This window comes from Seriola aureovittata, chromosome 14 (genome assembly GCF_021018895.1).
Source record: "Seriola aureovittata isolate HTS-2021-v1 ecotype China chromosome 14, ASM2101889v1, whole genome shotgun sequence".
Taxonomy (NCBI): Eukaryota; Metazoa; Chordata; class Actinopteri; order Carangiformes; family Carangidae; genus Seriola; species Seriola aureovittata.
This window is the reverse complement of record NC_079377.1, coordinates 14,032,679-14,046,688: the sequence shown is the minus strand read 5'-3', so window position 1 is coordinate 14,046,688 and position 14,010 is coordinate 14,032,679. Positions and strand designations below refer to the sequence as shown.

The window sequence follows — 14,010 nt, the reverse complement described above, 5'->3', positions numbered from 1 at the left end:
CCACTTTCTGATTCAGTCAACCGTTTTTTCTAAATTGTGACTAATGTAAATAATAAAAGGCTTTATAGATCACTTATCAATAAAGACATTACAAACCCTTTATAAAGACTGAAGTATCACCTTTAAGTCCTAGACCACCTGAGACAGATACTCCCAAGAGTTGGCAGGTCCTGAACTCAGTCCTCAAAAGCAGCTCGATCAGCTATAAGCAAACCAGCCACATGAATAAAATCAAAAGTATAAATATTTTCTGAAAGGAGACCTGGGTTAAAAAATGATCAGTATTGTGAGGTGGAAATAGAGATATAAAACCACACAGCATTGCTAAGTGGATATGTATATATAAAAGTTTATTTAACTTTATTCAAATAATATCATTGGAATGAATAGATCTACATTTAATGGGGTAATGATGCCTCTAAGTGGCACAAAACAGGTACATAGAGATATTTCATTAAGTGTCTCGTTGCTGGGAGTAGAAATTGTTTAATATTTCATTTTGCATCATTTTCACGCTATTTACATTGTGTCATAGTTCAGTCCTTTCTGTACTTCTCTCCAGCTCCAGCTTTTTCTCCATTCACCAGAGTTTAGAACCATGCCTATGTGTATATCTTCTCCGAGAACGTATGACGGATATATACAGAGGCACAGACTTAACTTTATATGTAAGTGTACATCATCCAGTAATGTATTTACAATCATGCACATACATATATGATATAAACAATGGAGTGCCTGCCGTTGAGTTCCCTTTAAAATCAGATTAGGTTGCAGAGGTTTCTTTGCTGGGCCATGCAAGTGAAATGAAATATAAATTACAATGATTGTTTCAGCTTTTGACATGTTTTCTCTTACAGGCTTAGTGATAAAAACATTCTTTTAGACATGAAAGCATGAGTGTGTTTGGATGTTGTCGATTATTAATGTGTGGGTACATGTGTGACAGTCCATATCTGGAAAAAAAAAACAAGTGAATTGAAATGTGAATATTCTCTAAACTGATATTTCCATGATAGTGCAGCGTGCAAAAGTCCTTTGATAGAAGTTGGCTCTCTGTGGCGGTGGAGTCGGTGGCGTGATCCAGCGAGGGGGAACAGGTGGGGGGGAATCCCATGGTGTGGGCGTATGGGAGCGGGTGGGAGGGGGACTGACGTCAGGGTGTTGGTGAGGGTGAGAGTGTGAATGGTGTTGTGGATATGGATGTGGATGGTGATGGGGATGGGGGTGGTGATGAGGATGGGGATGTGAATGGGTATTAGGGTTTGGACCGGGACGTGGATGCGGGTGAGTGCGAGGAAGATGGCGTGGAGCAGGAGCCGGAGCTGGAGCATGACGTCAGCAGAAGTACTCGTTAGGCTGTCCCTCTATCTTAGCTGTGGCCTCAGAGTCCAGGCTGGAGCGGGCTGACAGCAGCCTGTTGGACTCCTCTGGGTTCAGTCTGTTTAAATACTCGCCCTCGAGCCCTTTGGCCTTTGTGCCAGGCGACAGTGTTTCAAAGGTCACATATGAATCTTGGATGTCCTTGGATTTCTTTCCCCAGTACTTCTGAATGCGTCTCTTCAGCGCCCCACAGCACACGATGACGGTGAGCGGGACAGCGATGATACAGGCCACTGTGATCACAATCACATTGATCAGCCTCTGGGTGCCAGTGGCACTGGCTGCTTCATCAGTGGAAAATATGACACACTGCTCTTTCTTGGGGATCAGCCCCCTCACACACACGCAGGCAATGTACTTGGTCCTGGGCACCAGCCCGTCGATGGTTACACGGTTCTGTCCAGCCCCAACATTGATCTTCCTCATGTCCCTCTCTCCAAACACAGCGTACAGCACGCTAAATGCTGTCGTGTTCTTGGCTTTAGGGGCTCTCCAGTTTAGAGAAATTGTATTGTCTGTGTCCCCCACTACTTTTACTGAGCGGACCACCCTGTCCGGGTCCTGCTGCAGCGACGAGGTGTTGGCTGCCAAGTTGCTTAGATTAGTCTTCTCCAGATCCAGCAGTGCATCTGGGTTGGAGGAGGTGGCGGGCCCCGGTGTGGCTCTGTCAGCCAGGCTGTAACTGGCTAGTCCAGGACCAGGACCAAGCCCAGGTGGAAGGCCAGGATCCAGGGCAGGCAGGGATGAAGGGGTGGAGGTTGGAACCACATATCTGGCCACCAGTTTCTCCTGGTAGGCAGCTTTGCCCATCTGGTTGGGTTTCTTGACTTTGGCTTTCTTGTCATTGCTGGTCTGGTTCCCATCTGGTTTTGGTGAGTTAGAGACGACGAGAGAAATGACAGCCTCTGCGTTCCCTGCGTAGTTAGTGGCCTTGCAGATGTATTTCCCTGAATCACGATAGGACACAGCTGGGACACTGAGGATGGACCAGGTGATTCCCTCCTTTGAGGTTTCCTGCTGGACTGTGGAAGCAGAGAGGAGAGAATATGGTTGTTACACAATGATAACAAAAGGACAACATATGGAAAATGTGCAAATGTGCAAAAAAAAAACGTGCAAAGAGACGCCAAGCAGGTGATCAGTGTTGTATAACCCATTGTTGTGGCCACAGCCGTCAGTCAGACTTACAACTGGTGGCTCTCTGTTTAATTAACAGCAGCACTACAGTGCAGACAAAAGCATCTTATCTCAGCCGCATAACAGACTCTGACATCCAGAGAGCTGCTGACTCACCTGTTCCATTGAGCACTCGTCCATCTGCCCTGCGCCATGTCAGGTCTGGGATGGGGACTCCAATGGTTCCACAACGAAGCAGCACATTGTTTCCAACAGCGCTCCGGACTCGTGCCACGGCAGTGTGGATACGTGGGAGCTGACAGCGGCGCAGCTCCGCATCACTGAACAAAACCCCCGACACGCTCTCCGGAGCTGAACACCGCAGCCTCGTGTCGATGAACGCCACTGAAAGCGTTGGAGACTTCTGGAACTGGACCAGGTCGTAGAGCCGACAGTCACACACCCAGGGGTTGTCATGGAGACCTGAGGGTGAGGGTATAAGTGAGGCTACAGGAGGAAGACGAGCGTCCAGCTGTGTGCAAAGTGATAGACCAGCCTGCAGATGGCTGGTGTGGATGTTAGGATGTTAATCCTGTAAGAGGATTAACATTTAATTCATAAACTACATTATGACCATGACTACGGCAATGATTGTGGTGTTGGTGATGATGATGGTCTGGTGATCAAGATCAGATTTTGCTGTCATTTCACCTGCCCTTGACCGTGACTGGCACAGCAGCCTTTAGAGCTGAACCTGGACCAGCTGTCCACTATTCTGAGTATCAGGATGGATTAAACACACAAGAAAGGAAAGTGCAAAATGAACTTTATATTTCTACTTGTATTCTTTACATGAAGTGGGCTGTGAAGTCCTGCAACAGCGTGCATGCACTTGAACTGATTTTAAAGGCAATAAAACTAAACTAAACTAAACAAAAACAAAAAATGCCACACTGATTTCAATTGTGTCATTGTCTTCAGATATAAAAGGTAAACTGGTGCAGAATGGGTCAAGACACAAAATAAACATAAAGAAACAAAATGTGATAGAAAATTAGAATTCATAAGCGCTATATCTACACATTTAATATATGGTTTACGTAGTAGTGAGAAGATATAAAGACATTTATGTAGGCCTACTGTATTTGATGACAATAATAACCTCTCCCACAAAGACATATTTTATATTATTACAGCTGTGTTTTACTGTGTTGTCATTCATTATCTGTTTCTACACCAGCTTCCACTGGTTTATAAAACTTCTCCACACAGGGGAAGTTATAGTTGTTGACAAACAAATTAATAAACGCTTATATCTCATATCTGCTAACATCTTCATTTTAGTGTGTTAGTACCATTTATCAAACGTTCATACTGACTATCAATGCTAAATAAGGGGTGTTACAGTAAAGTGTTGCCTTGGTCTTCAAATAGTAAACTTGTTAGTACATTTATAATAACTTTTTTTATTGACGATTTTTATCACCAAGATTCACCAAGCATAACTGCATACATTAAATGATGTGTTGCCTAGCAGCTGTTCTGTCCAGCTTTACGCACGGTGTTTAAAAGCGCGCTTAAGGTATTTTAAATTGAGACAGGCATAAACCACGACCAGGAAGTTTGGGTGAATGAAGGTTGTGTATCAGGATGTGCACCCTCCCTTACCAAGTATCATTTTGGAGCTCTCTGGCCCTTGCGCTGGTTTCACCGCCAGCCAGGTGGACAGCACCTCTGCCGGCAGGGTCAGCAGATTGTTGCTGGACAGATCCAGGTAAGTGAGGTTCTTGATGTATGTTGTGGCCTCCGCGGGCAGCGAGGTGAGCTGGTTGTTGTGCAAATCGAGAAGTCTGAGGCTGGGCATGTCCATGATAGATTCCCAGGGAAAGGCGGTGAGGGTATTGCCGTCCAGACGAAGCTCTTCCAGGTTGAACAACCCCCTGAAACTGTCCGGATTCAAGGCGGACAGGGTGTTGAAAGACATCCACAGGAATTCCAGACTGGAGAGGTAGTTGAAGGCTTCGCTTGGTATCCGCTGGATGGCCGTCTTCTCGATCCGCAGCTTGGACGTGTCAACAGGGAACCCCACAGGCACAAGAGATATCTCGGGATCATTGCAAATCACGCTCCTACAAAGAAGACACAAGTGAATTCGTGTTCACCTCAAACTCATCCATCACAAATTAGGCAATTAAGCAGATTTTTGCAAAGTAACACAGTAAATAAAAAATTAAATAATTAATAAAAAATGGCCATTAAAGTCTTCAATCAAATCGTGCTGTGGACTCTATATGACACCAAAATATGAGTTAATTCACAGGCAGCAGAAATCCCGCTGCTAATAATTCTGAAAAATACTCATTCCCCAATCCACCCAAACACATAAAACGCATAGATGGGGAGGCTGAAAGTGCCTTTGAGAGATAATCCTGCATTAAATAAAATTGGACCAACATGCACTCCCTGAATTATCTTTTGCACACGTGTTCACCTCTGTGCAAACATCTGTGAGGACAAGACCTGTCCGTCTAAAAAGATGCGTCTGTGCGCACAAACCAGACCACATCACAGTGTGTTTTGGATATAAAATCATTTCCATCTTGACATCCTCCTTACCTGGCCTTTGATCCATCACTCAGGTTGTGAAAAAAACAGCTGCACTGCGACGGGCAGGAGCTCACTGGGGAGACAAGTGCACCTGTGGCCACGTAGAGCCCCAGGAGCAGAACGAGGAACATTTTGGCCCACTTTTACGCATACGCAGCTTGCCTACATGCGCCCAGTTTGCGCCCACTGAAGTCAAACAGACTTGCTTTTCTCTCTCATTTACAGGAATATCATCCGCATGGCTTTGTCCCACCGCTTCGCTGTCCCATAGTGATCAGACTGCTATGAGTCCCGAGATAAAAAGGATATACAAGGATTAGCGAAAGGACTGGCGTTCTTTTCATTTGGATGCGTATTGCATCCTGGAATCCGATAGGCTGCGCAGAGACGTCCCTATTTATTATCACAGAAAAACACTTCCGAAATGGTCATAATCCACTGTGATGTTTGGATTTTTTTTTTCTTTCCCTCAAATGTAGCTTGTTCATTTGAGCCCTGCCATGACTGTTAATCTGTAAGTGGGCAGCACTATGTTTTACCACACGGTGGCCCCTATATCATAGGCTGTGGCTCCTACCTTGGGATGTGCACTCAACAGATGTTCACTTAACATTCTCTGATTCTGCCATCCATAAAATATTTCTTTATCACAAAGTAACTAATAGCTCTGGTGTTAGAAAGCAAAGATGATATTTTGATTTGAAACAGATATTTTATATACTTTTTCATCCAAAATAAAATAAATTTACCCAGCTGGTGAGGCCTGAACCACTGATGAGAAAGCCACAATGTTTCTCAAGCAGAAAATAAACATACTTAAGTATTGTGCTCAATCAGACCTACATAATACTTTTTTACATTCAGACCCCCCCCCCCCCCCCCCCCCCCCCCCCCTTTTATCACTCCTTCTGCACATAAATTAGTCTATTCACCAACAGGAAACTTAGCAGTATTTTCTAATCCAACACAAATTGTCAGAATAAAAGAAAAAAAACTATAATAGTAAGAACTGTATGTTAAAACTGTTCTGGCCTTTAGGTTTCATCTCAGTAAATAATTAAGACATAATCCTTACTACTGGGTCAAAAATACCACAGATTGTAAAGCTTTTGTTTTGCAATGTAGGTAAATACTACATGTAATTTGGCACCTGTCCCTTGTGTTCCCCCTCTTATTTCATCACACTGGAAGTTCAGCGTAAACACTTGGCTGGCACTACAAAGCGTGCCGACTGTGGTCTGAAGAGGTGGTGAAACTCAGGGGCCTTTAATGTGTTTGAACAACTTGGCAGCCAGAACTTTTTTTTTTTTTTTTTTTTTACATCTGACCCACATTTAACCACAGAGCCAGGTCAGAGGTTTTAGTACGCAACAAAAAGTTTAAAAAAGATTATAGATTAATAATAGCAGATTCATTTCTTTATTTGGAAATCTTCAATATACTGTGGTCTCTCTCTTTGTCTCTGTGTCTGTGTGTTGTGTGCCTCATATTAAGTCTTCCTTCACCCATCCTGTAGATTTAGATGTATCTTAGTTTTATTGCACAGTTTAACCATTTGTATTATATCCATCTGGGTCACAGGTCTTCCAGTATGTGTGGTTTTAGAACCGTGCAGTTCAGTAAATAGGCTCTAAAAGTGTTGAGCAATAGAGTTGTAAAACTTAAACATTCCATATTGCACTGCAAGTCCTTAATCTTATTTACTGAGGCCAATAAAGCCGCCCTTTTATATTGTATGAATCAGAAGACTGGGCTTTATTTAAGGTGCTATGTCATTCTTAGTGTGTAAAAAGTCTCATAAGAACAGACATAACACAGTAATGTTAGAATAAATACACTTAGTAGTTATCAAAGAAATAAAATGTGAGAGCTGCACACTTAGGTGTCAACTGAGGACACAGGGATTTGGGCACTTTTTCTTCAACATCAATAAGACAACTGAAAGAAATTCAGTCTTTTCTCACAGTGTCTCCATATTCAGATCTAACACATACTTTAATGATTATTTTTATTTTTATGGCCACATAAATAATCTGCTATACAAGTGCTTAAATGAATATACCAAATTAGCCATTTATCATAAGATAGAGATGTAAAGTGTCCAAAAATAAAGGGATCTTTGATCATTTGCATTTCTATATGATTTAACACTTTATACATTTTCACTTATATTTCACAAGATTCCTGATCTTATAATCCTAAAACTGAGACAGACCTCAGCCACACAATGTCAGGTTTGTTTCCCCCTCCAGCCCTATGGCATGAAAAGCTGCAAATGATGTCGCAACTGAAACATGACAAATCTATTGAAGACTGGGGATGATGGCAGGATTTTGTGTCATTTACACACTTTTACGCAGCTAAAACTGAATTGGAACACAGACTTTAATTGTACACCACATTTTGCCAGTATTACACAGTAAAAAAAAAAAAAAAAAAACAAACCGAATCAAGCCTCTGTTGTGTCTGCAGCTCCAAAAAGTGCAATTTTATTTTGTCCTCTTATCATTTCCGGCAGATGTAGAGTTGGTTTAATCTCTTGAGGTCAGTGTGCCTGTCAAAAGGTTTATTATCTGCTGGAAACTAACAACAAAAAAGAGTCCCACAAAACAAAATGCTGACATGTCCAGTTTCATGTTCACTAGTCAAAACAAAAGTCCTGCCATATGGGCCAAAGGATTAATAAAGATCCAGAACAACAATACTCACATGGATCCTGTGTAGTGTATTCAAAATAATCACTTTGTCATTAATCAGAGAATGGGCAGAGTTACTGTAATGAATTGAAACACATCAGGTTCATTTTTTTTTTAAACTGCAGAGCGTTGATGTGCACAGAGAAGGCTTGAAATCTGGAAATAATAAATCTATGTATCGTTATCTTTTGCCAGCAGATAAGAGACATGTCTTTACACTTATTCACATGGAGCCTATATTTTCAACACTGTCGGCCCTGGATGTAACCTTGGATCAAAGAGTCATGCAGTCGCCTGCACCAGTGCTTACTGTTCATGGAGCAAATCTTTGAGGGCTTTGTCTCCTCATTTGATGAGAGTGTATTTCTGGTTGGCAGGAGGCTGCAGCTTCACAGACACCTGTTGTGTCTCCTTAAAGCGACACGGACCCTACGGGCTGCATCAAGCGTCTGTTCGTTTGACATCAGCAGCGACATCAGCATCCTCTCTCACAGACACAAAGGCTTGTTGTGTAACTAATTGACGGCTTTACTGTTGCGGTGGGCAAATACGCATTAAGGGCTGCGGTTTGTGTGGTTATATTCATTAAGACATTCCTGCACGGATTGGGGCGACACAGAGCGAGGGGGGCTTTACATAATAAAGTGCATGCTTTTCACGTGAAATGCCCCTTTAAAAGCGGGCTCTTCTCTTCAGTCACACTGAGGCACATCGTAAACGAGCGGACAGAGAGGAGTGAAAAGTCAGTGACAGCTGCACTTTGTTGAGTCAATTCGGTTTCAGGATGGTTGCGTCTTACCCCTTACCCGAGGGCTTCTCCGAGTTTGATGTGTTCTCCCTGGGATCTTGTCTACTGGTGGAGGGTGAGTGTTGTCGTCTTACGCCTGGAGTTCAGCCAAATACTACGAGGGCTGCGCCCACTGTGTGTGACATTAACCTGTGACCGGACCTCACGCCGCCCGCCGGTCACTGACTGCATAATGTTGTGAGGAGAAAAGGATCTGTAGTTGTCTCTCGAAACTACTCTTAACCTCCGCTGGCAGTCTCTAAACAAAAGACATGACTGCGATGTTTATTCTCATCTTGAAATGTCACGGTGCTGCCTGTGCGCGCGCTCTGATCTCCATTCATCGACGCATATACTGCTTTCATTCATGATTTGAACTGTTTGTTTCTGTTCCGCCAAAAGGTCTGCTGGGCTTCTTTCTCAATGCGGTGACAATCGTTGCTTTCCTCAAAGTGAGAGAGCTGAGGACCCCCAGCAATTTCCTGATCTTCAGTTTAGCGATGGCTGATATGGGCATCTCCATGAACGCCACCATCGCCGCTTTCTCCAGCTTTCTGAGGTGAGTGATGATGTAACCACCACCTCTTTCGTAATCAATATATAAGGTCAGACCGTATGTGGCCAAATTACATGTTATGAGCAAATAACACAGCTGACAGTAATGGCTACCTGTCCTCGAGGTGAATAATCTACATGGGGCTGGATAAGCGATACAGGGAGGCTGTAGAGTAGAGGGGTGGGGGAGGCGGTCAATGCACTGCTGGAGCCTGTGTCATGATGTGCAGAAGCAGAGGATTTTCAAGCTGTAATCAGGAGATGAGAGACGCTGATCTCAGTGTCCATTAGTCCAGGGATTGTATATACTGTTATTATTTTTTTTTTAAATATATTATATTTATATATTTTATATGTATAACATTTTATATGTATATATATATATATATATATTATATATATATATATATATATATCCATGGCTGGTTAGATCAAGAATAAGCTATTATATTGCACCCTGCTACAGTCAGCTCACCCTTGAAGGGGCCATTTTTACAAATTCTTTGTTGGTGACTCAAAAACCTCATCTATACAAACACACCCTCTGTCTCCAGGTACTGGCCTTATGGCTCTGAAGGATGCCAGACTCACGGTTTCCAGGGTTTCATGACAGCTCTGGCCAGTATCCACTTCATCGCCGCCATTGCCTGGGACAGATACCACCAGTACTGCACCAGTAAGTTAACACCTGCTTTCAGTCCCTGAGCAGCTGATGACAAAACCAAATGTTTTCCACTTCCCTTCCTCCCACACACACATGACATCCACACACACACTGAGCAGGTTGTTTGTTCTTTGCCCCCCACCCCCAATCTTAAGACCTCTGAAGGGGCAGGCTTTTCAACAAATGGCCTGTTGTCTTTAAATTTACCACAGACTTTTTCTAATCACCATGACTAAACAGAACATTTGTTAACAGATACCCAAATAGAACTGCAACCCAGGAGACTTGAGTGTTAACACTATACCTGTGAGAAATAACATCAGACCCTACTGCTATTTGTAGCCATCATTACATACAGGAAACAACGGAAGACGAAAGTGATCCAACTCCTAACCTGCAGTTCTCACATCATTTACAGGCAAACATGTTAAAACAAACCCCTCTAATTGCACAATTAAATGTTAGCCTTGCTATGACTGAAGAGTGAATAAATTGAGAATAATGTGTAGTCAAGCATGTATTCATATTGCTGGAGGTGTTTAAAGCAGTTTAGATGAATTCTTTTACCCTGTTCTTGTCAGGAACAAAGCTGCAGTGGAGCAGCGCCATCACCCTGGCTGTATTTATCTGGCTCTTCACTGCCTTCTGGTCCGCCATGCCCCTCATTGGCTGGGGAGAGTACGACTACGAGCCGCTCAGGACCTGCTGCACTCTGGACTACAGCAAGGGAGACAGGTAGTGTATACATGCATCAGCTCTTCACTGGGCCGTCAAAATAAATACAGATTTCTTGGTATCTTCTGTCCCTAAGCAGAAGCAGTTTATGCAGATTTTTTTGTCATTTCTCTCTCCACAGAAACTATGTGTCCTACTTGATCCCCATGAGCATCTTCAACATGGCCATCCAGATGTTTGTTGTCATGTCCTCTTACCAGTCCATTGCACAGAAATTCAAGAAGACTGGAAACCCCAGGGTAAGTATTAAAAAAAAAGTCCACCAAGTCCAGTGAAATAGGATTGAAAATGGGTGCCTTCAGTAGGAATTCAGTATATTCTGTATTTAAAGTGATGTATATATACAGACTGAGATTTCAGATGCAAGTTGGCATGGCAATTTTCTGTTTTCATATCAACACAGTGGCAGATTGGCTCTGTTTTGCTTCAGTTACTCCAAACTCAATTTTGATTACACGCATGATGCAGAGGAATTAAGAATTTATTCTGAAATCCAAGAAACTGGCAGTTATAACTAAGAGTTAAACCTAAAGCACAAAACCTTACAAACACGATGCAGTTCACGTAAAGGTTCTTCCTGTTTTGACGTCACCCATTGGAAGGAATCTGAGGAATTATTTCATCCCTTTCTAGCGTAAGCACAACATCGTCACGTGGTCCTTTTTCAGAGTAACAAAACAGAGTGAATGGGGGGCGTGCATGCTGTGACATATATAGGTCATTGCCTCAGGAAGACCGGGAGCTTCAGTTGTTGGGAATGCGGACAGTAGCTGGTGTGCAGTGAAAAGAACAATGTATCTGTGAATGGTCAGTTCAATAGCGAAGTTCCTCAGGGGCTGAATCAGGTTGCCTCACTTTATGTTGCATAAGCCCATTACTCACAGTCATCTGAGCTGGCTGGAGGCACTTTCTTTTCAAACACAAAAGCCACAGAGCAGAGACGGCAAAAGCCCTCCACCACGACAATGAAATTATGTAATGTCACACACCGGCCAATGTGTAAGGCGCATTACATGTATGCCATGAAATGTAGCTAATATGTGTCTGATGTTCCTCTAGTCTCAAAAATACCTCAGAGTCACCAACCCCCACAAATGGGAAAAATCAGTACAAACAAATTTTGTTCAAACCGTCAGGACTCCTAAATATGTCAGGGCGAATGTGTGAAAGACAAAGGACAGGATTTCCAGAACATTTCCGCTTGATTGAAGGTCTTTGAATTGAATATTTAATTCAATGTAAACATCACATTCAGCAGCCTCAGTGGAGAGTTGGAAAAGCTGAAACAGAATATATATGACACTGTCAGACAGTTGGATAAAAATTATAAAAACTATAAAGCTTCCTAAGCAGGAAAAGAAGGACGAAAACTTGATATTATGGAGTTAAATTTTGCTTTGTATGCGTAGGCTCTGACTCAGAAAGAGTCAGGATTACAACAACCTGCCTCTTTACTCACTAGCTCTTTCAGGTTCCTAGCTGAGCCTGAATGATCGCATGACAGACACAGTTCTGTTTCTCCCAGACATTATCCCAGGCGGGTGACTTACCCCCTAGTAAAAAACACAAGGCATTTTTGTCTCCTTCACTCTTTATGGTTGATTGGTGACTAATCATTCTTGTTCTGATCCTCTCTCCCCCTCTCTCTCCCTCTCTTTCCTCCACTTTATCCCTCCCGCTCTGCCTCTCTCTGTCGTTTCCCCCCTGTAGTTCAACCCCAACACTCCTCTTAAGACTATGTTGTTCTGCTGGGGCCCCTATGGCATCCTGGCTTTCTATGCCGCCGTGGAGAACGCCAACCTGGTCTCCCCTAAGCTCAGGATGGTAAGGACAACTAATAAGTACATGAACACAAATACTCTCTAATGTAATTCCACTATAATTCAAACATATGAATCCTGACTTTACTTGATCACTCCTTGAGGTCTTTTTAAGCTCTAACAGCCTTGTTGTGCTTGCACCTGTCTCTGCAGATGGCTCCTATCCTGGCTAAGACCTCGCCAACCTTTAATGTCTTCCTGTACGCTTTGGGAAATGAGAACTACAGAGGAGGCATCTGGCAATTCCTCACCGGGGAAAAGATTGATGTGCCTCAAATTGAGAACAAGTCCAAATAAACTGAGCATGCAATAATCACACACTCTTACTGTCCTGGTGGTTTCTCACAGGTACCTAGATGTTTCTGTTTGTGAGTGTATGTGCATGTGTTGCGTCTTGAACAATGGTGTCCCTTGCACACATCTGTCCTGGATTTGTGGTTCATTGTTTCTGCAGTTGTGTTTCGTAAAGGATGTGACAAACTATAACAAACTCATGATTTCTCAGGTCAGTGTCAAACTTATTGGAATTTTCTTTTATTAAGTAGGTGATGATTTTCATCTTTTAAGAAATGTTACTGAAAACAGACGTCATTCATGTTGGCTGACTGAAAATACAAACAGTCCTACGAGGAAAGTAGTATGGAGCTTCAAACCAAATTATGCACATTATAGCAAATATTGGAATTCATTCTGTTAAAGAACATTAGCTATTTACCCTAAACGTTTAATGTAGCATGACTTTTCTTTTGGCGGAAACATGATATAAATAACTAGTTCACTGGCCAACACCTCTGTTGCCAAGAGACTGTCATCTGAGCTCTGTCAATAATCCTTAAGTATGTCTTCAGTGCAAAAGTCCCCTTGGCAAACAGCCATTCAAAAATTTTTGCTACCTGTCCGTATCCTCTGGTTGAGGAGGGAAGGTCTAAAAGAAATTAATTCAGAAAAAAAAAACCAAACAAACATCATAACCGAGGGCTAATGTCACAGATTTATGACGTTTTTGACCGGAGCCTGGGGACACTCTTTATCACGGCTGTCGATGAAATGTGAAAATGTGTGCATGCCACGGATGTCCCGTCAGGCTCTGTGAAGTCGTGAGGGATAACCAGAGTAGAACTGCACTAATCCACTCCACAAGAGGACTATTCTTCAATACACAGCCCCCGCAACAAGTTAGAGATTAGTCGCTGGCTGTAGATGAGCTGGACGTGTTTCTCGCCTCCAGATTTGCATATGAAATAAAGGAGTAGTCAGATTGAATTATTGGTATTTACTTAATAAAATGTATAAACGATTAAATAAATGAGTAAAGATTAGGCTGGAAAATTTGGACTTAGACACTTTTTAGTTCATAATTTATTAATTAAACATGTGAATGTCATTAAATGGTACAATTATTATGTTTGCGCATGTATGACTTTGTTTCACACAGACCTCATAGAAAAAATAGGGAATTACGTTGACATTTCTTTGAAATGTGTTGTCTAACCAAAGTGTTAAACAATACACCGTAACGCACTGGTTATCATATAATCAATATTCTTACAGTAGGTTTCAAAAACCAAATTGTCCACTTTTGTAGTTTTAATATTGCATATGAGCTAGTATAGCACAGGATAATGAGGAATGTAAATAAAGAACAAC

At 42.5% G+C, this 14,010-nt stretch overlaps 2 protein-coding genes across 2 annotated transcripts; one reads left to right on the top strand and one right to left on the bottom strand.

The window, feature by feature from the left end:
* Positions 1-333: 333 nt before the first annotated feature.
* Positions 334-5,600, bottom strand: lrit1a (leucine-rich repeat, immunoglobulin-like and transmembrane domains 1a). Its single transcript, XM_056395798.1, has 4 exons — positions 5,116-5,600; positions 4,168-4,628; positions 2,677-2,982; positions 334-2,405 (listed from the first exon to the last, which is right to left on the bottom strand). Exons 1-4 carry the CDS (start codon positions 5,235-5,237, stop codon positions 1,339-1,341), a joined length of 1,956 nt encoding a protein of 651 aa, XP_056251773.1. The 5' UTR covers positions 5,238-5,600; the 3' UTR covers positions 334-1,338.
* A 1,904-nt stretch (positions 5,601-7,504) lies between these two features.
* On the top strand, positions 7,505-13,764 carry rgra (retinal G protein coupled receptor a). The gene is made up of 7 exons (XM_056394665.1): positions 7,505-8,665; positions 8,992-9,148; positions 9,699-9,820; positions 10,390-10,543; positions 10,665-10,782; positions 12,254-12,367; positions 12,517-13,764. The coding sequence occupies exons 1-7, from the start codon at positions 8,587-8,589 to the stop codon at positions 12,658-12,660; spliced, it is 888 nt and encodes a 295-aa protein (XP_056250640.1). The 5' UTR covers positions 7,505-8,586; the 3' UTR covers positions 12,661-13,764.
* The last annotated feature ends 246 nt before the right edge of the window (positions 13,765-14,010 follow it).